The 26,259-nt window shown below is 37.2% G+C and overlaps 1 protein-coding gene and 1 pseudogene across 1 annotated transcript; one reads left to right on the top strand and one right to left on the bottom strand.

Annotated features, from left to right (window-relative positions):
• Positions 1-208: 208 nt before the first annotated feature.
• Positions 209-1,171, bottom strand: LOC143643592 (olfactory receptor 52N2-like). The gene has a single exon (XM_077112203.1). The coding sequence runs from the start codon at positions 1,169-1,171 to the stop codon at positions 209-211; it is 963 nt and encodes a 320-aa protein (XP_076968318.1).
• Positions 1,172-14,906: 13,735 nt separating this feature from the next.
• Positions 14,907-15,826, top strand: LOC143645206 (olfactory receptor 52N5-like; annotated as a pseudogene).
• The last annotated feature ends 10,433 nt before the right edge of the window (positions 15,827-26,259 follow it).

Below are 26,259 nucleotides of genomic sequence, written 5' to 3'. Positions count from 1 at the left end.
AGTATGTGTGCTTCCTTTCTATTTTCTCTTCTAATATGAAATTAGAGGTCTTAGATTAGAAATGTGATCATTTAGTGCATACTGTAGCAAGATATTCACAGACATTTTCTCCTGAAATGACCTCATATTTTTTAAATTTTGCACTTGCTGTCTTCCTCTCTATATCTTTTCTTTATTTTTATTTTTATATGAATTTTGTACCACAGATTTATCTAATATTCAAAATATTTTTCTCTCTAAGAAACAATTTGATCACTCTTTCACGTATCTGCTTGGTCTTCACTCCATAGACAATTGGATTCAAGGTGGGAGGCAGCAACAGGTAGAGGTTGGCAATAAAGATGTGGATATGGTGGGGTACAGTGCGTCCCCCAAAGCGATGAGTAAAGAAGTTGAAGAAGGCTGGGACATAGGTGATGACGATAGCACATATATGCGATGTACAGGTGCTGAAGGCTTTGTGGCGAGCATCTGCAGAGGACAGATTCACCACAGCTCGGATAATCATAGTATAAGACATGGAGATACAGAAAATATCAAATCCTCCAATCAATGCAGCAGCTACGAGACCATAGATAGCATTAATCTTGACATTGCCACAGGATAATTTGGCCACAGACATATGGTCACAGTAGGTATGGTGGATGAGGTTTCCCCTGCAGTAGGGAAGACGCTTGACCAGGAAGGTGAATGGGACCACAAGCAACACACTTCGCATGAAGGTGGCAAGCCCAACTTTGGTAATTACAGTGTTGGTGAGGATGGTGGAATAACGCAGAGGGTAGCAAATGGCCACATAGCGGTCCAGAGCCATGAGCATAAGCACACCTGACTCCATGGCTGTCAGCATGTGAATGAAAAACATCTGCGCAAGGCAGGCATTAAAGTCAATCTCCTTGAGACTGAGCCAAAAGATGCACAACATATTGGGGACAAATGAAGTGCACCCACTAAGGTCTGTAAAGGACAGCAGGACTAGGAAGTAATACATGGGTCGGTGCAGGGCCTCCTCATGGATGATGAGGTAAATAAGCCCACAGTTCCCCACCATGGCAATGATGTACATGAAGCAGAATGGCAGGGAGATCCAGATGTGCACAAGTTCCAGTCCAGGAATCCCATTCAAGATGAAGAATCTTGGCATCAGACTGGAGCTATTGGCCCCATACATCTTTGTCAACTGGAGGGCATATTGTTTGCAGAACCGTAAAAGTGTGCTATACAAGAAGAGAACAGCATGTGAGTGAAAAATACCTGCACAAGGCTGGCACTAAGGTCAAGCTCCTTGACACTGGGCCAAGGTAGTTTGGCTCAGACAGAAAAGAAGAACAACTATTTTGCACAATATAAATCAGGATGTGAAAGAACAAATCATCCTTTTGTACCCAGACTATGTTCTTTGATTCTATTGAGTGTTCCTGGACCTGGTATTGAATCAATAGAATGAAAACAGTGGCAAAGCCCTGGACTGGCTTGGTTTTATATTGTATACTCTGTCTACTTGTACCCTCTCATATTCCCTGACTAGTTACTAATGTTTACTTTCCTCTCTTAACCAGTCTCCATATTATGCACCTTGCTTAATAATGCTGATTCTCTCCCCTCTCCACACAATTTCCCTTCCTCCAAAAGTCCTTTCCTATATGTCTACTCGGTTATGTTCAATTAGATATGTGAATGCCTAATGTTTATGCAGATGTATTATGGCACTCAGTCTGATATATCTACAAGCCTATATCTGGCATGTCTGGATTTACAAAGCAGAAATATCAAGGACAGAAATCTGACAGTACAGACAGTTATATGATGTTACAACTTATAAAACATGGCCACATACATTTTACATTGTAACTCTAAGTTTAATTGCTGTTTTATATGAACAATTTTTTAATATTTAACTTCAACCAATGACATTTTAAGCTCTAGTTAATTCTCATCATTTCTACTGTAGTCTTCAAATTGGTATGCAAATAAGTATGGAATCTTTAATTATCATTTTTTTTCTTTTTGCCCCAAGAATTTAAAAAATTGTATTGTGAAGGTGGAATCTTTATTGATTTATTCATTTCGGTTTTGACAGCAGTTATCTTTCTACTTATTTTCTATGTTTTGTGTTATGGTTCTGTCCTGAAATCTTTCCTGATTGTAAATGTAAGAACTACAGGTTGATGTTTTTTTTAGAATGTTATTATTTATCTTATATTTTTAAAGATTCCTGCTTCCATTATTTTTTGTTTTTTATTATCAAGTTGTTTTCTCATAGTATTGCATATTTTATTACATTTCCACAAATTATTTTACATTATTTTTGTTATATTTTAATCTCCCCCATATAATAATCTCTTCTGAAGTCCTAATTTTGATTATTTTATTTTCTCTTTTTGTGTTCAGAGTAAGCTTGTGGACTTTCCTTAGATTTTTTTTAAACCATTTCTTTTAACCAGGGGAAGACTGTCCAAATGAAGTCATAAAACCAATCTCAATATGTAAAAATGATAAATCAAATATTTCTAAATGAAGCACAAAAGTTCTGAAAAGAACCAATACTGGCTCTGTTTGATAGCAAAGAAATATGAAAAATTTTGGTTAATATTTCAGTTTGACTGATTTGCCTATTTCCCCTATCAGAAATTGCTTTAAGAATCATCAATTCTTATTTTTTCCCAGTTTATAATTACTTATATCAGTTTTATTGATATAATTTTCTTTCTCCTCTCTATGAATTTTTCATTGTTGTTTTGTAGAATATCCTGAGCTAAATATTTAATTTGTTTTATTTCTTCTGAAAAACATGGATGTAATTGTAATTTATTTTATCTCTGAAAATAACATGCGATGCTGCATATCCAACCTTGATCTTCTTCTTCTTCTTTTTTTTTTAATTTTTATGGCTTTTTATGGCAGTTTTCTTTCTTCATTTCCACTCCCTCCCCCCCTCCTTTCTTCCCTCCCTCACTCCTTCTCTTTTTTCCTTCCTTCTTACTCTTCTTCCATCCTTCCTTTTGTAATTCTTTACGATGATGCATTAACCAAATGAGATAAGCTTACCAGGTTCTGAAAGCACAGAACTGTATGTAGTTTGGGATGGCCAACCTCTCTGGTGCTCTAAGACATGGCACTGCTTCTGCAACCCCTGTTCTCTTTGACCAGATACCACAGGAGTAACCACAGTGAGTAGAAAAGAAAAAACCAATAGGGACATAAGATGCTTTACCATTAGTTTAAATAAAATGATGTTTCAGCACAACCTGGAACAGAATATGCAAAATATCTATTACCATTACAATTATTATGGTTGTTTCGATGGATAAAATAAACGTAGTAGAATCATGTCTAGTCATCCCAAAAAACCTCCATTGTCCTTCCATGCCACATAGAGCAAAAGCCAAAGGCTTTATGTACGTTTAAAATTCTTACACAATTAGGGCCCTAAATCTCTGAGTCTCCCACTCCATCCAAATGTACTGGGGGTTTCTCAAACTCAACAGACATGTGTTTAATTCAGGGCTTTTGTACTTGCAATTTTCAATGCCTGTTATGTTTATCCCCAGATATTAACATAATACATACCTTCAACAGTTTCAGGTCTCCATTGTGTATCTTTCCAAAAGTGAGTCTTTTTCTTAGATTCTGATTTAAAATTGTGCTTCCTTGCAAATCTTGGCATTACACATCTCCATTTTCAGCTTTTATTTTCTCTATGGCATGATTGTTGTCTGTTATCCCTTACTAGAATATAAAACATACATGGTGTGTGGTATTTTTTCTATTTTCTTCACTTAATATATTTTGCACTTAAAATAGTGACTGCCTCATGAAAAACAGGTGTGTAATGAATGAATTCATAATAAATGAATGAACAAATTTCAAAGCCCCCTTTTCAGTGATCCTTCTGTTTGGAACATAAATATCTTCACAGATTAGTGTGCATATTGAAAAATAAGAGTGTTCCTAGAGGAAGGCAAACATGATTTCTGGATTTCTTAAATATTTTTTAAATGAAATTAGTGATACTTGGTATTGGGAAACATACAGGGAATAGAAACTAGTAATTGCTTTGTGTCTGATTCATCACACTTATTTTACATGTCCTGGGGCATGCACATAATGCAAAGAAAAAGTTACACGAAAGTATATTTGGGTTCAGATAATGTTCGTTATTTGTACTGATAGAACTCCCCAGTCAGACAATGAGATTGCTGTCATAAGATATATTAGCAAAGGGAGAATGGTATGTGTCATGAATATTGTCAGGAAGTTAGGCTATATGATTATGGGGACACTTGCACTAATCATTTTGATAGGTAGAGCGGTCTTATCTCTTCCTAAGGATGTCTCCTCCATCAATGAAGATTAGAGAAGTTTTTCTATTATTATACACATTTGCTTGCCTGTAAAACATTATTTCTTTGGTTTTTGTTGTCACATTAGCATCATGGAATCTTCTTTTTCTCTGCCTTCTTTTTTCCCCACTTCTCCATCTCCTTTTCTTTGCTCAAGGCATTTTGTAAATATCTACAATTTCTGGAGTCTAAGAAATAAGATAATTCAAAGCCTTACTAATTCAACCAGCCTCTAACTTGAATCCCTTCTACTTAGTAGCAGAATTTTCTGTACATCTTATAATGTGTGTTTTTTTTTATAATCAAGAAAACTCACCCTGATGCCTGATATTTTGAAATTCTTCTTCATAGATTTTATTACCCAGAAAAAACTGCACTGCATTTGTTAGGAACCCTGAATAAACAACATATATTGGCTTCTCTTGGGATTTTCCAAAGAAAATGACAAAATTAGTTTCAGGTATCACAGATAGAGGTCTCCTAGGCCTCTCATGGGAGAAGAAGTAAATTTAGCCTGGGGCCACTAGAATAATTAGAATATATTTGAACAGGAGGGGAAAATCCCTCAAAACTAAACTTCAAATATTAACAACTTCTCTCTGATGGAATTGTGACCATGGGGCTGGTGTCCATTGAATTAAAAACATGGAATGACATTTCATTTCCCAGGTGTCTTCAATTCCAGCTTCATAACAGTATGAAAATTTACCCCCATGTATGTGTTCTCACATTTTCGCAAAAAAATATTAGAAGTGGACAGCTTCTGAATCTTCTATGCTAAGGACTCATTAAACTATATTTTTTGCAATAAAGTGGCATTGCATATTTATTTGAAATACTGCATTGTTAAATGCATTATTTCTGCACTCCTGCTCCCTTCTACCTCAGCAGAAATCCAGTATGTTGTAAGTGAAGTTATAAGTCCATTTAGTAGATGCCAATTAAATTTAAAGAAATGATGAACTGAAATTCCTCCAACAATGAAAAGATTTCTGAGAAAGAAGGAGGGAACACCGCAACCACAATTTAATATCTTCCCTACCTTGTAGAGTACAGGCTATGGGATGGTGAAAACAGGGTCAATACGGTGTAGTGGTATATCTCTTTTTTTTTTTTTTTTTTTAGAGCAGAAAGTTATAGTGAGGGGAAATCCAGAAAACCTAGATTTTATCTTGCATTGAAATTATCCACTCTCCAAAGCACACAAAACTAATGAAAACCAGACCTACACACCAAGGTTTCTGCTCAGAATAAAAGACTCCAATAATTAAGGATCTGAATCATTATTCATTCCAGAGCAGGCAGCTACAAAGAATTAAAATCAGGGAAGGCATGCCTTCTGTTGAAACATGCTGAATTGCAATATTAATAGCATCAGGTGAAATAAGGTTTAAATAAAATAAATAGTAAGCTAGCAAGTGGCAGACATGGTCTAAGTTGCAGTTTCTGCTAGGAAGTTTCTCAAGTTAGGAAAATTTATACGTCAGTCTACTTGCCCTTTTGCTTGGTTGTTTGTTTTCTAATTAAAAAGCAAACATGCCTGTCCATAAACATTATACATATCACATAGTATATTACATGCTTATGATGAAGTATAAATAATTCATAGGTGTTAAAGTTTAAAACAAAGTCTGTTTATTCATACCAGATTCATAATAAATGCATTTGGGGAAAAGGTATGACAAAACGTGACATTCTATCTAGGAAAGCCATGATTCCTCTGTTTATGGCAGGTAATGGACAATACAGTCAATTAATGAGGGAATTAGAAAGTTCTCTGTTTTTCCCATTTTATGAATGTCAACAGTTTCAATATCAGCTAAATGGCATAAAATGAGTGTGATGACTTGGAATTTTTTTTTATATTGCTTTTTTTGAGAAAACTTCTTTGAGTCAAGTTTGGCCTAACCTACTGATGATTACCCTTGTCTGAGATATGTCAAGTACTAAGAGATTAAGTTAAAATTAAGTTAATTTGTTAACAAAAATTCTTTAGTTAAGTTTACAAATTAACATTAAGTTGATTTGGAAAAGATATGCCCTTAAAAACAGAAATATGAGAAATAGAAGAAAAATAGCTGTGATGATTTGAGAATAAAAAAACACCTTCATATTACTCTGATAAGAATCCTATTTATAAAATAAAAACAATTTGCTAAAATATTTTTACACACAATTGAAAGAAAAATACAATTATAAGAAGAGATATTAAATATTAAATTTAATTTCTATCTTGGTAATAACAAATACAGGTAGCCTTTTTAAAACCTGTCTTTTATTGAACAACACATATTGCTCTCAGATTCCTGGAAGTAGACTCACACGAACCTAAAAAAGGAATATTTTTTTCCTTTTTTCCCACATAATTTTGTATCCAAACAATCCTTTCTTTTGGATTAGAAATAATCACAACTTGAGCTCTTCCACATGGATAAAAGATTAAAAAAAAAAAAAAGACTCTTTTATTAGAGGGAAAAATATCCCAGTGGGATTTTGCAGATTTGATTCGGCTAAGATAGAACTACCTTTCTCAGAATCTTTTTCTTGTAGATTGGTATGTTAACAGTGATCAAAAGAAATTGGGTGAGATTTGAAAGGTAGAAGTGAAGCAGCAGTCATTATTCTCTGAAAGGCATCAGGTTGCTATTTGGTGAAAGACCACCCAAAGGATACAATCACTTTCTCAGAGTATCAGCACATAGTTGTACATACATCCCCATGACCAATTTTAGAACATTTTTATTACTCAAGAACAAAAATAAAACTCAAATCCTCCCATACTCCATAGTCTCCCTATTGTTATGCCCATAGTATGGTTGTGGTAAATTCATTACTGTTGATGAAAGAATATTAAGGTGTCATAGTTAACTGTAGTCACTAGTTTCCAATAGTCGTTTTGTTCATTTACCCTCCATTTCTATTTATTTTACATGTGTAGTAGTTCATGCAAGAGCTTATTCACATGCATGACTTTAAACAACCATTTTTAATCACATTCACCTATAATGCGTCACTATCACTTATAATCTCACTAATAAGCTACCAGTACCTCGATCCATTTCCAAACATTTAAGTTCAACCTAATTAATAATTTGGTACATATTAGGTAATCACTCCCCCTCTGTAGCTTCTGCCCATATCTAGGTTCCCTATATTCTACATTTTAAGATGCTGAGTTTCTATGTTATCATTAGTTCATATTAGTGAAATCATACAATATCTGTCTTTTTGCTTCTGGCTTATTTCACTCAGCATTATCTCCTCAAGGTTTACCCATGTCGTCGCATCTTTCAGGACTTCATTCCTTCTTACCACTGCATAATATTCCATCATACATATATTCCACATTTTATTTATCCACTCACCTGTTGATGAATTCTTGGACTGCTTCCATCTTTTGGCAATTGTGAAAAATGCCACTATGAACATCATTATGCAAATAAACAGGGATATGTTTGTATCTCTGTGCCATTTTACATTCCCACCAGAGGTTAATGTATGTTCCTATTTTCTCCACATTCTCTCCAACATTTGCAGTTTCCTGTTTTTTTTTTTTTTTAATAGTGGTCATTCTTATAGGTGTGAGTTGATATCTCATTGTGGTTTTGATTTGTATTTTCCTCATAACTAATGAAGATAAACATTGTGTCATGGTCAGGATCATGTGTCAACTTGGCGAAGTGCTGGTACCTGTTTGTCTGGTTCGGCAAGTGCTGGCCTGTCTGTTGCAATGAGGACATTTCATAGAATTAAATCATAATCACATCAGCTGCGTCCACAGCTGATTCCATTTGTAATCGGCTGAGGGGAGTGTCTTCTGCAGTGAGTGATGCTTAATCTAATCACTGGGAGCCTTTTAAGGAAGATTCAGAAGAGACAGGCTCTCTTCCTCTTCGTTCAGCCAGCCTCTCCAGTGGAGTTTGTCCAGACCCTCCATCAGAATCGTCAACTTCACAGCCTGCACTACGGATTTTGGACTCTGCGTTCCCATGGTTACATGAGACACTTTAATAAATTTTATATTTGTGAGTGCTTCTGGTTGATTCTGTTTCTCTAGAGAACTCTAACTAATACAATTGGGTTCCAGGAGTGTTTCTTAAGAAACAGAATCTTAAAAATGGGTTTTTATGAATGGTTTTCTACTGGGACTGGATTGAAAGGCACTAAGGACTCTGATTCCCATAATCAGAATGACATTGCCAATCCATGGAGTGAGTTGGCAAAAGAGGTAGTCAAAATAGCACCATTTGATTTTCCTAATACTTCACTTATACAAAGCCAGGCACTGAGGGATGATGTTCTTGACATCTTTAAGGAGTTTTGTGGAAGTAAGAGGTATAGAGATGTTGGCTGATTATTGTTAGATATGCTGGATATATTAAGGAGTGAAAAGGATGGGCTTAAGGCTTCAAACGAGAATCTTAAGTGCCATCTGACAGATGTAGAAGTTTCTATGAGTAACCCGAAGGAAAGTCTTATTTCCTGTAGCCGTAGACTTCAGATCTCTGAAAATCAGACTCAGAATCCTATTGTTTGAGTGGCAACTTTACAACCTAAACTGAAATCTCAATCTTGCATGGTGTCTGCTGTTAAAGTGAGGGCATTGATTGGAAAGGAGTGGGACCCTGAAAAATGGGATGATGACATATGGATTGATAATGATGTTGGGGGTGAAGTTGAAACCCTAGGTCATTCTGAGTCTTCTCTAGATAACCCTGTAATAGTCTGCCCTGAGGACATAGCCACGCTACCTCCAGCCTGCCTTGAAGAGTTGGCCACTCAACCTTCACCTAAAGAGTGATTAATCTTATTTCACCAGATGAAACTGAAAATGAATGCCTTGAAGCAAATGGCTTGGAAGATATTTCTAATTTTCTTCATGACTCACCCCCACCACCCCTCATTTCTTCCAGACTTATAAACTAGACTAACATCCCAACAGACCCCTAAAGGTGAAGTGCAAAGTATCACACATGAGGGGGTACATTATACTCCAAAAGAACTGTGTGAGTTTTCCAATTTATATAGACAGAAATCAGGGAAATATGTGTGGCAATGGATTTTAAGGGTGTGGGATAATGGTGGGAGGAATATAAGGCTGGATCAGGCTGAATTTATTGATATGGGCCCACTAAGCAGAGATTCTGCATTCAATGCTATAGCTTGAGGGGTTAGAAAAGGCATTAATAGTTTGTTTGGATGGTTGGTTGAAACATGGATCAAAAGGTGGCCAATATCACCTAAGGTTGAAATGCCAGAACTGCCCTAGTATAATGTAGATAAGGGGATCTAGAAGTTTAGAGAGACTGGAATGTTAGAGAGGATCTATCATGCAAAGCCTGCTCTTATACCCCAGGGATGTCTGGAGGATGCACCTTTTACCAGAACAGTGGGAAATAAATTTGTGAGACTAGCACCATCATCCCTGAAGAGCTCTGTAGTTGCACTTCTCTGTAGGTCAGATATTATTGCAGAAACTGCTGTTACAGACCTGGAATCCTTAAATACAATTGGGATGACTGGATCCTGAGTTGGCAGAAGCCAGGTGGCAGCGCTTAACTGCCAAAGACAGGGTGGGCATGGCTATTATAATAGACAGCAAACTCAAAGTAGGAGTCAAAATAATATGATTCGCAGAGATTTGTGGTATTGGGTAGTAAATCATGGAGTTCCTAGAAATTCTTGTTCAAGCTGTATAAGCAAATGAGTTCTAGGTCAAGTGAACAGAAGTCTAACCTGAATTACAAAAACACAGAGTCACTGCCCCTTAATCAATTTCCATACTTGAGACCATTTACAGACCCAGAGCCCCTTGAATAAAGGGGAGAACCCAGGTCCTTTTGGGGGAGAACCCTGTTACACTGCCAGAAATTTATACTGTTAATCTTCCTCCAAGCCTTCCCCAAGGAGACTGATGGCTTTTTACCAGGGTAATTGTGCATTGGGGAAAAGGAAATGATTAGATATTTGGGGGATTATTAGACACTGGTTCGGAAGTGACATGAATTCCAGGGGACCCAAAACATCACTCTGATCCATCAGCCTGAGTGGGGGCTTATGGAGGCCAGGTGATCAATGGAGTTTTAACTCAGGTCCATCTCACAGACAGGCCCATCGGACCCATTCTGTAGTTATTTCCCCAGTTCCAGAATGTATAATAGGAATAGGCACACTGAGCAACTGGCAGAATCCCCACATCAGCTCTCTAACTCATGCAGGGAGGGCTATTATGGTGGGAAAGGCCAAGTGGAAGCCACTAGAACTGCCCTTACCTAGCAAAATAGTAAATCAGAAGCAATACCAGATTCCTGGAGCCACTCTTTAAGGACTTGAAGGATGCAGGGGTGGTGATTCCCACCACATCCCCATTCAACTCTCCTAATTGGCCTGTGCAGAAAACAGATGGGTCTTGGAGGATGACAGTGGATTATCTTAAACTCAGCCAGGTGGTAACTCCAATTGCAGCTGCTGTTCTGAATAAGGTATCATTGCTTGAGCAAATCAATATATCCCCTGGTACCCAGTGTGCAGCTATTGATCTGGCAAATGGTTTTTTCTCAATAGCTGTTAGTAAGGACCACCAGAAACAGTTTGCTTTCAGCTGGCAAGGTCAGCAATATCTTTTCACTGTCCTACCTCAGGGGTGTATCAGCTCTCCAGCCCTATGTCATAATCTTGTCCACAGGGATCTTGATCATTTCTCCCTCCCACAAGACATCACACTGGTCCATTATATTGACGATATCATGTTGATTGGAACTAGTGAGCAAGAAGTAGCAACTCCTCTAGACTTACTGGTAAGGCATTTGCATGTCAGAGGATGGGAGATAAATTTAACAAAAATACAGGGGACTTCCACCTCAGTGAAATTTATAGGTATCCAGTGATGTGGGGCACGTTGAGATATCCTTTCTTAAGTGAAGGAGAAGTTGCCACAGCTGGCCCTTCTAATGACCAAAGAAGAGACACAACATCTAGTTGGTCTCTTTGGATTTTGGTCACAACACATTCCTCATTGGGGTGTGCTACTACAACCCATTTATCAAGTGACCAGAAAAGCTGCTAATTTTGAGTGGGGACCAGAACAAGAGGAGGCTCTGTGACAAGTCCAGGCTGCTGTACAAGCTGCTGTGCCACTTGGGCTGTATGATCCAGCAGATCCAATGGTGCTGGAAGTATCAGTGGCAAATAGAGATGCTGTTTGGAGCCTTTGGTGGGCCGCTATAGAAGAATCACAACGCAGAACCTCAGGTTTTGGAACAAAGCTTTACCATCTGCTGCAGATAACTACTCTCCTTTTGAGAAACAGCTTTTGACCTGCTACTGGGCCTTAGTAGAGACTGAAAGCTTAACCATGGGCCACCAAGTTACCATGAGACCTGAGTTGCCTATCATGATCTGGGTGTTGTGTGACCCACCAAGCCATAAAGTTGGGCGTGTGCAGCAGCACTCTATTGTAAAATGGAAATGTTATATACGAGACAGAGCCAGAGCAGGTCCTGAAGGCACGAGTAAGTTACATGAAGAAGTGGCCCAAATGCCCATGGTCTCCACTCCTCCCACATTACCTTCTCTTAACCAGACCAGAGCTATGGTCTCTTGGCGAGTTCCTTACAGTGAATTGACTGAGGAAGAGAAAACTCGGGCCTGGTTTGCAGATTCTTCAGCACAATATGCAGGGTCCACCTGAAAGTGGACAGCTGCAGCACTACAACCCCTTTCTGGGGTGTCCTTGAAGGACAGCAGTGAGGTGAAATCCTCCCAGTGGGCAGAACTTCGAGAAGTGCACCTGGATGTTCATTTTTCTTGGAAGGAAAACTGGCCAGAGGTGCGTTTGTATACTGACTCATGGGCTGTTGCTAATGGTTTAGCTGGATGATCAAGGACTTGGAAAGACCATAATTGGAAAATTGGTGACAAAGAGGTCTGGGGAAGAAGTATGTGGATAGACGTTTCTGAATGGGCTAATAACATGAAGACATTTATGTTCCATGTGAATGCACATCAGAGGGTGACTTCAGCAGAGGAAGATTTTAATAATCAAGTGGATAAGATGACCCGTTCTGTGGATGCCAGTCAGCCTCTTTCCCCAGCAACTCCTGTCATTGCCCAATGGGCTCATGAACAAAGTGGTCATGGTGGTAGGGATGGAAATTATGCATGAACTCAGCAACATGGATTTTCACTTACCAAGGCTGATCTGGCTACAACCACTGCTGAGTGCCCAATCTGCCAGCAGCAGAGACCCACACTCAGCCTCCAATATGGCACCATTCCCTGAGGTGACCAGCCAGCTACACGGTGGCAGGTTGAATACATTGAACCACTCCTTTCATGGAAGGGGCAGTGATTTGTTCTAACTGGAATAGACACATACTCTGCATATGGGTTTGCTTTCCTGGCATGCAATGCTTTGCTAAAAGTACCATCTGTGGGCTTATAGAATGCCTTATCCATCATCATGGAATTCCACATAGCATTGCTTCTGATCAAGAAACACACTTCACGGCAACTGAAGTGCGGGAATGGGCATATGCTCATGGAATTTCATGTTCCCCATCATCCAGAAGCAGCTGGGTTGATAGAACAGTGGAATGGCCTTTTGAAAACTCAATTACAGTGCCAACTAGGTGGCAATACCTTGAAAGCCTAGGGTAATGTTCTTCAGGAAGCTGTATATGCTCTGAATCAGTGTCCGCTGTATGGTGCTGTTTCTCCCATAGCCAGGATCCATGGGTCCAGGAACCAAGGGGTGGAAATGGGAGTGGTACCACTCACTATTACCCCTAGTGATCCACTAGGAAAATTTTTGCTTCCTGTCCCTGTGTCGCTAAGCTCTGTCGGTCTACAGGTTTTAGTTCCAAAACAGGGAGTGCTTCCTCCAGGAAAAACAACAATGATTCCACTGAACTGGAAGTTAAGACTGCCCCCTGGTCACTTCAGGCTACTTATGCCACTGGATCAACAAGGCAAGAAGGGGATTACATTATTGTCTAGGGTAATTGAACTTGACTATCAGGAGGAAGAAGGACCGCAACTACATAATGAAGGTAAAGAAGAGTTTTCTTGGAATATAGGAGATCCCTTAGGGTGTCTTTTAGTACTACCATGCCCTATGATTAAAATCAATGGAAAACTGCAACAACACAATCAGGCAGGACTACCAATGGCTCTGAAACTTCAGGAATGAAGGTTTGGGTCACCCCACCAGGCAAAGAACCACGCTGAAGTGCTTGCTGAGGGTAAAGGGAACATGGAATAGGTAGTAGAAGAAGTTAGTGATAAATATGAATTTCGACCACGTGATCAGTTATAGAAATGAAGAATGTAATGCTGTTTTGTTCATGTTATGCTATTTAAATTGTAAGATATCAAGTTTAAGAATGAATATTACCCAAGGATTTGCACCCTATTCTGGAGAGATTTAATGTGTTTCCAGTTATACGCAGGACAGTTGAGCATTGTTAGGTGAATGGAAAAAAAAATGTGTGTTTTATTGTTTTTTATTTAGAAATTAGGTATGATTTAAGGTGATATGTATAGTTGCCAAGTTGACAAGGGGTGGACTGTCATGGTCAGGTTCATGTGTCAATTTGGTCAAGCAGTGGTTGGGCAAGTGCTGGCTTGTCTGTTGCGATGAGAACATTTCATAGAATTGAATCATGATCATGTCAGCTGTATCCAGAGCTGATTCAATTTGTAATCGGCCAAAGGGGCATGTCTTCTGCAATGAGTGATACTTAATCTGATCACTGAAAGCCTTATATGGAAGATTCAGAAGAGACAGGCTCTTCCTGTTTCAGCTGGTGAGCCTCTCCTGTGGAGTTTGTCCAGACCCTCCATTGGAATCTTCAGCTTCACAGCCTACTCTGTGGATTTTGGACTCTGCGTTCCCATGGTCACGTGAGACACTTTTATAAATTTTATATTTGCGAGTGTTCCCTGTTGATTCTGTTTCTCTAGAGAACACTAACAAATACAATAATCTTCCAATTTTATATTGCAACATAAAGTAACCTAACAAATTAATTCCAGGCCATAATTCAAATGCCATATTTTCTGTCATAGGATATGTGTTTTCTCAAGCCAGGATGTACAGTAGAGACTGCATGAGATTTGGAAACTTATATGAATATCATTTTTAGCCCTGAATTTAGTTGAATGACATTTGAAATTTATTAAGTCTCTTTGTGCCTCTTCTATTTGATGACAAAAAAAATCATTTTTTATTTATCTTACAAAAAGCTATATTTAAATTGGTTAAAATTTTGAAAATATTACCCATGATGTAGCATTGATCAATAGGTAGTGTATTTTCATACTCACTGTCATTCAAAATTGTTGGTATTGTTACAAATATAATTTTATTCCTAATTCTAATTTTGATTTGCATGAAAACTTCTATTACTTAATTCCTTCTCCTCAGGATAGAGACTTCTAGAAAAATAGAGAGCTGTCTATTGAATTAGTTATGCTGGTGTCCAATAGTTCATATATGGCCCTAGAGTCTTTTTTTGTTTTTTGACATGGGCAGGTGCTGGGAACTGAACCTGGGCCTTTGGCATGACAGGTAAAAACTCTGCCACTGAGCCACTGTTGCCCACCCCCTAGAATCTTTTATTCTTAATGGCGTTCCTGGTTTGGGAAGAGCACACATTTGGATCTCCCTTCCACTCTGCACAATGTATATCATCTCCCTTGTGCGTAACCTTGACCTTGTGTACCTCATTCACTATGAGGAGTCCTTACATGATTCAGTGTTATTTCGTTCTGGCTATGCTGTCCCTTGTTGACCTCTTCACTTGCATCACCACTCTATCCAATGCACTGTGCATTTTCTGGCTCAATCTCAGGGAAATTAACTTCACTGCTTGCTTGGCCCAGATGTTCTTTGTCTGTGGGTTTACAGGTGTGGAATCTGGTGTACTCATGCTGATGGCGCTGGACTGTTATGTGGCACTTTGCTTCCCTTTGTGTTATAATACCATCCTTACTAATCCTGTCATTGTCAAAGCTGGGCTTCCTACCTTCCTGAGGGGTGTGATGCTGATGATTCCTTTCCCATTCTTGGTCAAGTGTTTGCCCTTCTGCCAAAGCAATGCTATCTCCCATACATATTGTGACCACATGTCTGTGGTGAAGTTATCCTGTGCCAGCTCAAGGTCAACATCATCTACAGTCTGATGGTCACTCTCCTGATTGGAGTGTTTGACATCTGCTGCAACTATGATCCTCTGAGCCGTCATCAGCCCTCCATCAGCAGAGCCTGGCAGAAGGCCTTCAGCACCTGCACAGCTCATGTATCTGCCATCATAATCACCTACGTTCCAGCATTCTTCACGCTCTTTACCCACCATTTTGGGGAACAAACTGTATCTCCTCCTGTTCACATTATTGTGGCTAACCTCTATTTGCTTCTCCTCCCAACGCTGAACACCATTGTTTATGGGGTGGAGACAAATAGATATGAGAAGGTGTCGTAAAGTTCTTTCATGATGAGAAAATATCAAGTTGATCCAGGGCAACTGAAAGTAGATAGGAAAAATTAAAATGAAAAACAATAAAGAAGAAAATGTCTATCCATGCATGTAGGTCACCACATATTTCCCATTATCCTTCATAAAGTATGTTTTTACCCACAGTAGGGAATTTTATAGCTCTTGCTAGATTTATAATATTGGCACCTTTGCCTTTGTTTTGTTTTGTATCATCACTTTTGATCAGGTCATAGATATGGACACACTACAACTTTCCTCTAATGTATCTATCTAAGAGTTTTCTCAGCTTTTTGAGAGAATCCTTTAATGTTTAGTCCATTATTCATAATCCTCCTCAATCTTCCTAGTCACCACACATATTATAGTATCATTATATATTTACAGTAACAAGTTTCCTTAACTGCCTGTTTAGTTAAGGCTAAAACATATTTTCTTTAATGTGCTTGCTATAATTTATTTTATTTTTATTTTTCAAGCTCCAACATATCATAGAGTATAAGGTATGACTAAAACAAAATTAAATGTCTAAATGAATGAGCATATACTTCTTAGGCCCTATATTTTATACTAATGATTGGAAAAAACTAGAAACATTCCCCATAATAAAGAACGTCCAGTTATGATGTGAAATGTCAATAAAAATATGTTTATTTCTGTGCTTTGCTATTAGCTTTGACAGAAGTCAGAGAAGGAGAAGACTCAATTTACACTGGAAAGAAACAGAGGCAATTTTGTATAACAGGCAATTCTTAGCAGAAATTGAATACAAATGTGAATGAACATTTAGTCACTCAAGTAGTCAAATTCAAGTGATAGGGAGTGATTTAAAGTTTTTTTTGCATCATATTTGGGAAGGAATGGACTCAGACACCATAGACCAGGCTTTAAAAAAATTCCATTTGGAATGAAAGGTGACCTCAATACATTTTGACTAATGGCTAATGGCTTGTATTTATGCATGCTTGTGTTTTGAGGCAGAAAAGTGCATAATGGTGAGAGGAATTTTCTCAACATCACTGTCCCTACTGAAAATATATAGGAGATTCCATAATTCACAAGAATGTTCATGCTTGTATCCTTCTTTTATAAAACGGAGTGTAAAATGGATAAAATTCATTTGTACCAGATTATAATGGGACAGACTAGTGCTCAAGAATCTTCTGGGACTTCTTCACAGAGCAAAATTACCTCCATTTGCAGCTCAGATTCTTGGTTTCCCACTTGAAAATTTCTGAATTTTATTTTATTTTATTTTCTTTTTTTTTTTTTGCATGGGCAGGCACTGGGAATTGAACCCTGGTCTCTGGCATGGCAGGCAAGAACTCTGCCTGCTGAGCCATCATGGCCCACCCATTTCTGAATTTCTTGTCCTTAGAGATTCTAATTCTGGAAGTACAGCATTCTTTTCAACTATAAGATCCTATACTATTAAGACTTTATTTCAAAGAAACACAATTTCTTTTCTAACTTGAATTAAAGGCTCTGATTTTTAATTTCCCTCAATTTGCAAAATTAAGCACATTTTTATTGTAATACAAACTTTGGCTTATCTTCATATGCACTTATTTTATTTTTCAAAATGTCATTCTCTTTGTATTTTCAATTAAATAAAATGACAAACATTGTTGAGTGACACCCAGGAGGAATTCCTTAATTGTGCTAAATACTGTGCTTCTATGTCCACCAGTATCCCAAATACTCTTTCCTCTTATGGATGCAGAGCCATGCTCACAGAAACTATAAACTATAGGACATAGACACACCAAGTACTGTGCCACTCTCATCAGGTCCACAGGACCCACGCTGGCTCTCAGACCCAGCATCATCTGGACAATTAAAAAATTCCTCCTCTTAATTGCTTTTAAGAAATGTTTCCCACTCTTTACAGTCCATATATTTCTACATTTTAAATATTGTTACTGTTGCCTAGTTAGAAGATTAATTGAGGTAGTTATGGCAATATTACATGTTAATTTCTGCGCATTAGCTAACAAAATCTTCATAAGCATTTTGTAAGGTATTGAACTGCTATCTGCAACTGCTATGATATTAGGATTTGTTTTAAATAAGCTAAAGATTTTTTGTTAAAGTAAAATAATTCATAAGTAAAGAGATTTCTTCTTACCACCATGAGAGATTAATTTGCCCTCTCAATATAGACGACTAGAGAACTAGACTAAGTGTTTTCAGAAATCGGACAGCTCACAGGGAAGAGCTGTTATCCTTAAGATAATGGAAACAGATGAAGTGAGACATGATTGGCATGGATTTCTGCCTGGCAGTACCTTTTAGACCGTGGTAAAAAGGGGGTGGGGTGGGGTGGGAGGGGTGCTAAGGAGAACATAGCAGTATCATTGAGTTGACGTGAGAGATTTGAAATTCATGGAGGCTGAGATGACTGGAATTAGGGAGATAGAATACAGGACAGGGAGAAGATACACAGAGAAAAAGCTTCATAAATCTTCATAGGGCAACACTTGAGTCTATTGATAATAAGCCACATATACACGTGTTAGAAGAAACTCCATAAGCTTCAGTGAAGAACAAATAGGAAGCTGCAAATGAAACTATTTCCATAGCTCCTACAGAGCTATTGAGTTCTGATTAGCTAGAATTACGAGGTTATTTTGACTATCCTAGTCATACTTTACTCAGCTTAGCAGTGGTGTACCTCAGTTGTAGGGAAAACTAGCCCTACAGTCAATGTTACTCTAGACCTGCCCTAACAAATTATGAAAACAAACTTCAAAGAAATCAAGCTGATTTGCAATAACTACAGGCCAGAAAAAAATTCACCACTTCTTATGGAAAATAGCAAGTTCATAAACTTGCAATGTCCGGCATCCAATTAAAAAAAATTAAGAAGCAGAAAAACATGACTGATGACCTGAATAAAAGTGTCAATAAAAACAGACCTCAAAATTACAAACATGATGAAATTAGCACACAAAATTTTAAAGCACACATCATAAATATACTAATGATTCAAAGGGAAATATGAATATAATGAGAAAAATGGAATATATAAGCAAAGAGACCAAATAAAAATTCTAGAATTGAGAACATTTGCAATGCCAGTTTCAACAGATGAGATTAACAGCAGATTAACTATGAAAGGAGAAAATATCAATGAATTTAAAAGTATAGAATAAAAATCATCCAAAATGAACCACAATGGGAAAGCAATGATAGAGCCTGGGGCAGGGGGAACAAAACCTCAGGGAACTGTAGAACAGTATGAGGCTGATAGGGCTTTAGCTTGACTGCTAGCTGTGCAGATACCTATCTGATTTAAACAAAATATAGGAGAGCACAAAACCTATATTCTGTTTGTGTATTATATTATATTATTGTGCATTGTTCCCATGGATATTTAGTCTCTCAATTCCTTTTGTAAAACGATACTATTCTAAAATACTGGATTTGTATTACCTGAACAAACAATGGCTTGTGTCTCACAATTTGGCAAATCAGATTGTTAATTGTAAATTCATCTCAAAGTTTGGTGAATAGCACTGATTCATTTATCTAAGGTACAATTTATGATTGAAACCTTTTTGGAAAATTGTGTCTTTAATGATGTGTTATATTGTATATTTGAAGGAACTAACCAAGTGAAGACGACAAGTGCATACAAATTAAAAAAAAATTAAGCTTGAAAGACGCAAGACTATTGGTCACTGGAAAACCCCTCTCCTGCTTCATTTTATTTTATTATTGCCTGTTAAAAAAAGAACTTCAGCTTTCTATTCTGGCTGTCATTTTTATTTACCCTAAAAGAAATTGCTGCAATTGCTTTTTATTCATTACCTAAAAATGTTACCTCCTTCAAAATATTAAGTTCTCTTTCTTATGTGTGAATTTTTGTATCTTATGTATGATCAAAAAAATGATACATTGCTTTTGATTGTGTTTGTATTCTTACTCTTTGCCCATGATGCTATATTCTTACCACTTTTTACTGTTGGGTAGTATTCCATTGACTGTAGCCACAACCTTTGCTTATTATCTATTGCCCCAGTAATGAATACAATGAAGTCCTTGTTACTCCAAATCATGCTGGAATGAACATTCTCAAAAGATTTAAGAGAGAGAGAATTAACACAACAAATATGTATTAAACACTTAACAAGTGTCACATAATGCAATTGAAGTTTCAAAGGGATGGAGGGATATTTGGAGTTATAATGCTGAAAATTTACAAATTTGATGAATATTGTAACCGATAGATCTAAGGGATATGGAGCAACAGAAATGTGGAGTTTGACACAATTCTATAGCTCTAAATGATTCTAACCAGATCAGGAGTTAGAACAAAAACTTCTCAAGTTGGTTCCAGGAGGCACAATAGAATTCTTACATCTAGTCATATAATTTTTAAAACATGCCCACAAAATCCTGAAAATCCAAAAAGAATGAATAAAGGAATTCAACAATCTGGCAGGGAACAAATCAACATGGAAAAATCAGCAGTTTTTTCTATACAGCAGTGAAGAACAACCTGAAGAAGAAAATAATCCCTTTTTCAATAACAACTAAGAGAATCAAATATCCTGGACTAAATCTTACCAAGGATTTAAAGGAGTTTTACACAGAAAATTATAAAACATTGCTGAAGTTAATAAAAGAAGTCCCAGATAAATTTTCCATGTTTATGGATCAGAAAACTAAATAGCATGTCAATTCTACCATAGACATTTACAAATACAAAGCAAACCCTATCAAAATTCCAACAGCCTTCTTTGTAGAAATGGAAATGCCATTTCATTTATATGAAAGGCTGAAAGTGTCCAAATAGCCAAATTACCTTGAAAAAGAAGAATGAGATTGGAGGACTCATACTTCTCAGACTTAAAATTTGTTACAAAGCCACAGTAATCAAAATAAAATGGTTCTGGCAAAAAGACACACATTGAACAATGGAATCAAATTGAGAGTTCAGAAATAAATTCACACTTTATAGCCAACTGACTTTTGACAAGAGCTGGCGGTCCTCTCAATGGGGAAAAACTAGTCTTTTAAACAAATAATGCCGAGAAAACAGCATGTTTTCCTCCCTCACAATTTGCACAAAAATCAACTTAAAATGAATCAGATTCTAAATACAGGAAACAGAACTTCAAAGCTCCTCGAAGATAACATACGGTAGCATCTGTAAAATATTGTATTAGGCACACAACTTTTACACACAGTTCATGAGCAACAACAAAATACACATAAATGCAACCTCATCAAAAATTAAAAACTTTTGGATATTAAAGGCCTTTATCATGAAAGTTAAAAGAAAACCTGTACAATGAGAGAAAATATTTGGAAAATATACCCAACAAGGGTTTAGTATCCAGAATATATGAAGAAATCCTATAATTCAACACAAAAGACAAATGGGCCCAATTAAAAAATAAGAAGAGACTTGAATAGACATTTTCCAAAGAAGATATACAAGTGGCAAAAATAAAAGCAGCACATGAATAGATGCTCAATGTCATAAGCTACTAGGGAAAAACAAAACAAAACCACAAGATACCATTTCACACCCACTAGAATGGCTACTATTTAAAAACTTGTAAAATTACGATTGTTGTAGAGGATGTGGATATATAGGAACACCCATTCATGGTTGAAGGGGATTAAACCAGTGCAGGTGCTGTGGAAGATTGTTTAGCAGTTCCTCAGAAAGTTCATGTAGCATTACCATATGCCCTGGTATTCCCATTTCTATGTGTGTTCTGAAAATAATACAAAAACAAGGAGTTGAACAGTTATTTGCACAAAATGTTCATAGCAGTGTTATTCACAATTTCTAATGAAGGAAGTCACCTTAGTGTCCATCACCGACGGGTGGATAAACAAAATGCTATATATACGTACAATGAAATATTATTCAGCCATAAAAAGGAATGAAGTTTTGGGCAGTGCAGTGGTGGGTCAGTGGCAGAATTCTTGCCTGCCATGCCGGAGACCTGGGTTTGATTCCCGGAGCTTGCCCATGCCCAAAAAAATAATAAATAAAAAAGGAATGAAGTTCTGATAGCTGTGACAACATAGAAGGACCATGAAGGCATCATATTCAATTAAAATAGTCATATGCAAAAGGACAAATTTTGTGTGATCTCATTTATATGAATTGATTAGAAAAATAAATTCATAGAGTCAGAAATTGGAATATAGGTTACTGGGGCCTAGATGAGGGTAGGGTATGGAGAATTAATGCTTAAATAGTACAGAGTTTATAATAACTGGGGTGATGGATATGTTTTGGTAATGGGTGGTGTTAATGGTAAGCGATATTGTGCATTGGCGGGTATCTATGAATATGGTTAAATGGGGAAATTTTAGATTGTGTATGTGCTACTAGAATAAAAGTTTAATGGAAAAGTTAAAACTGTACAACATAATGGGGAACCCTAAAGTGAACAATTACAATAATATTCTCTCATTGACTGTAACAATTGTACCACACAGATATATGGTGATAATAATAGAGGGGAGCGTATGGGTAATCTGTATTTTCTGCATAATATTTCTGTAAATCTACAACTTCTCTAATAATATAAATATATATAGTGTTTTCTGATAATGCACTTCCACAGCACTTGGAACATTTTGTGAATAACTCTGGGATTACAACATACCTAAAACCTCATTTTACGTGATCACATAAGCTTATATATAAGTAAAAGAACATGGACACCACCTATTTTAGTTTGCCAGGGTTGCTGTAACAAAGTCCCACAGATTAGTTGGGTTGAATAGGAATTTATTGTCTCATAATTCTGGGAATTAGAAGGCCAAACTCAAGGTGCTGGCAGGGCTGTGCTTTCTCTGAAGCCTGTAGCACTTTGGTGTTGGCTTGAAGGCAATCCTTAACTCGAGCTCTACCTCTGCACATGACCACCTCTCCCCTGACCTTCTCTCTCCATTCCTGACTGTCTCAGATTTTCTCTGCTTATAATTATTCTTTCCCATTGGAATAAGGCCCTCCCTTTATTCAGTTTCACCTCACATTAATTAATAATATCTTCAAAGATCCTATTTACAAATAGGTTCATTCAATGACACCAACTTTTGGTCAGCAGAGTTCTCTAAAAATCCATATTGCTTAGTTTGTCTTATGCAGCATTCAGGAACTAGCTGCCCTGTGGTTAAACTGTCACACCATCAAGCTTACACACAGGCATGAGTGTATCTGCTATCTTTCCAATTGTCCATTCACTCCAAGGAAGAGTGGAGAGAAAATTGTATAGCCATATATATATTTTTTCTGATAAGCTCAAATCCTCAAGAGCCATGTTATAAAGTTGATGAAGGATTTGCTATTAAAAATTGCCTGTTTTACTGTAGGAATGGTATTTGATCTTTACCAGGAGGAAAAAGAATTCTAAAAGATAATGACTATTATTATACCCATATAACAAAATGAGTCAGAGAAATCATGGAAGCATTATTTACAAATGTCAACCGATGAATAGATAAACAAAATATAGTATAAACATACAATGGAATACTGTTTAGCAATAAGAAAGAATGAAGTTATGAAGCACACAAGAACATGGATGAACCTTGAGGACATTAAGCGAAATAATTCAGACACAAAAGGACAAATAAAGTAGAATATCATTGATATGAATGAATTATAATTTTTAAACTCATAGACGTAAAATATAGATTATAGTTTACCAGGTTACAGAATAAGGTAGGGAATGGGGAGCTGCTTAGTAGGTGCAGAAAGTTTTTCTAGAAGAACTTATTATAAGTTTGGAAATGGACAGATGTGATGGTAGCACGTTGTTGTTAGAATAATTAAGAGCACTGAATGCTGTGTGAATGTAGTGGAAAGGAGAAATTTAGAGTCATGTATGTCACCAGAAAGAAAGTTTGAGGTTAAAACATGGCAATGTATAACTCACTGAATCTTGTGGTGGACTAAGTCTGTGATTAACCATACAGATATTATTTTATGAACTAAAACAAATGTATGACACTACTGTGAGGAGTTAATAATAGAGACGTATATGGGGAAAATGTACCTATTGCAATCTATAGACTAGAGTTAGCAATAATGTTCTAATACTCTTTCATCAACAATAGCAAATGTACTACACCAATATGATGGGTCAGTAATAGGAGGCAGATAAAAGATATGGGAAGATTTTGGTTTCCCTTTTAACTTTTATTTCTTTTCTGGAGTAATGAAAATGTTCTAAAATTGATCATGGGGTTTTATGCACAACTATATCGTGATACTATGAACCAGTGATTGCACACTTCAGGTGGTTTGTGTGGTGTATAAATGTATCGCAATAAAACCACACTAAAAATTTAAAAAAAAGATCATGGCCCACCCTCTATCTCATCATCTACTTTCTTGAACATAGTCATGGCCATAATTTTAAAGCCCCCTGGATGATATCTCCAATGCCTGATTGTCTTGTGAGTAGGGAAGATTCTGTTTTATTTTTTGTTCTCTTGTTTTTCCTGGTAGCTTTTTATTGAAGCCTAGATAATCTGTTTGAAAAATTGTAGAAGCTTTTGAAGATATTATTTTTCTAAACAGAATATTTCTTTTCTTCTCTGGCTGGCTACAACAGTGCCATCAAGGCCTGAGCTCTTCAAGAATTATGATGTTTGTAAGGCTGTGCCTACTCCTGAGATGTGGCTCTGGGGGCGTTTATAATGCACAGTCCTTCTTGGTATGTCCAGAACGTTAATTTTTGTCTCCTTAGTACCACAAAACTGCTAACATTATGCTCTTTTTTCATTTGTGAATTTCCAACTTGTTCTATGCAGATTACAAATTGGGAAATAGTTCTAGTGGAGGACCTCTGTTAACTTGAGGGCCCATGTCATTGCACCACCTTTAACTCGGGATATTTGTTCCTCGAGCCCTGACTGCTTTTGCAGCCCCTAAAGGATATTTTTATCCCCTAGCACTGATAATTTTATAAAAGTTCTGCATGTTTACATGTTTCTGAGTGGCTGCCCTCTGTCCTTGTCTCATTAAACAGCTAGTGGGGAAAATAGTAAATAAAAACCTAGGCTCACCTTAGTGATGTTAGACTTTTGTGTATTTGTTGCCTTAGAGAGACTCACCCAGACAGCTCATAAGGAGTCGGGCAAAGAAATAAATAGATACATCAAAATTTAAGCTATAATACAAATGATATGGAAAAAAAGAACACGGGAAGATTGATGGAATGTTTCAGTGAAGGAGATGGCAAAGAATCATTTTAACAGTCCAAATGTGAGCCAAAGTTGCAGAGCTTTTACTTTGGAAATCAGAAAAAAATATTTAAAATCTCTTATTGGAAGAGAAATGGCAGATGACTCTTGCTCCGTAGTTCCAGGGTAGGGAGGGAGATTTTATTGGGCGTGTTCTCTAGTGAATATCACTTAGTCTATGCCAAGAACCCAGGGAGACTACAGTCCCCATCCAGGGATGCAGGTATCAATATAAATGTGCATTCCTTGTTCAGGAAAGTATGGGGCCCAGAGATGCCAGATGATGTTTTCAAAGTTTAACGTTTCAGAGACATTTGCAGATCAAGGTAAGGTTGTGTTATGCTGGTTAGGACTGAGGGCAGTAGCAGGGGAGATGGGGGATGGTTCATGGTAAGCTAAGACAGAGGGAGAGTAAGAAAGTATGAAATAAAGACAGTTGGAAAGAGGACAGAGAGAGAACACACAGGCAAGATTTGGGCGTTGCAAATTTCATACTTACAAACTACCATAGCTACATACAACTTCCTGCAAGTACACTTTTCTCTTTGTATCCATAGTGCCACACATGCAGCCATGGGTGAGATGCAGAAAAACACTCTGTATCAGTTCATCTATGACTTCTCACCTTTTATATGAGGGACCAAATGTGAATATCAAGAAGTCAAAGACAAAGTTTTCATGGTCTCTAGCATATTTCTTGGCTAGTATATAAAATCAAGTATGTTTTTGAATGAAGGAATTCATGTATTGATGCATCATGAAGCATGTTTGTGAATCCTGGTAGAGTTATGTTTGTGTTGGTTTGTCTTTACCAGGACCCAACAACAGTATGAGAAAGAAGGTAAGAAATGAGATGAGCGTGTAGTGCAGGTAGTTTCATAGCAGCAAATGCCATGGGATTGGGAAATAGGCAAAAGTCAAATCAAATAAGTATGGAGCTAGAGTTTCTCAACCCATTAACCACCTACATTTTAAGCTTGATCATTCTTGTTCAAGGAAGCTGTCTGTTCATTGCAGGATGTTTAGCACCATCCTTAACCTCTACCCAGTAACTACCAATAGCACTTTCCCCCAGTTATGCCAACCAAAAATGTCTTCAGACATTTTCAAATGTTCCCAGAAGACAAAATCACATCCAGTGATGTCTTTTTCTCATCCTCATAAGTCAGAGGACATGAGATAATGGCACAAGGTTG

Source organism: Tamandua tetradactyla, chromosome 8 (genome assembly GCF_023851605.1).
Source record: "Tamandua tetradactyla isolate mTamTet1 chromosome 8, mTamTet1.pri, whole genome shotgun sequence".
Taxonomy (NCBI): Eukaryota; Metazoa; Chordata; class Mammalia; order Pilosa; family Myrmecophagidae; genus Tamandua; species Tamandua tetradactyla.
The sequence above is the reverse complement of the archived record's forward strand: the minus strand, read 5'-3'. Positions and strand labels throughout refer to the sequence as shown.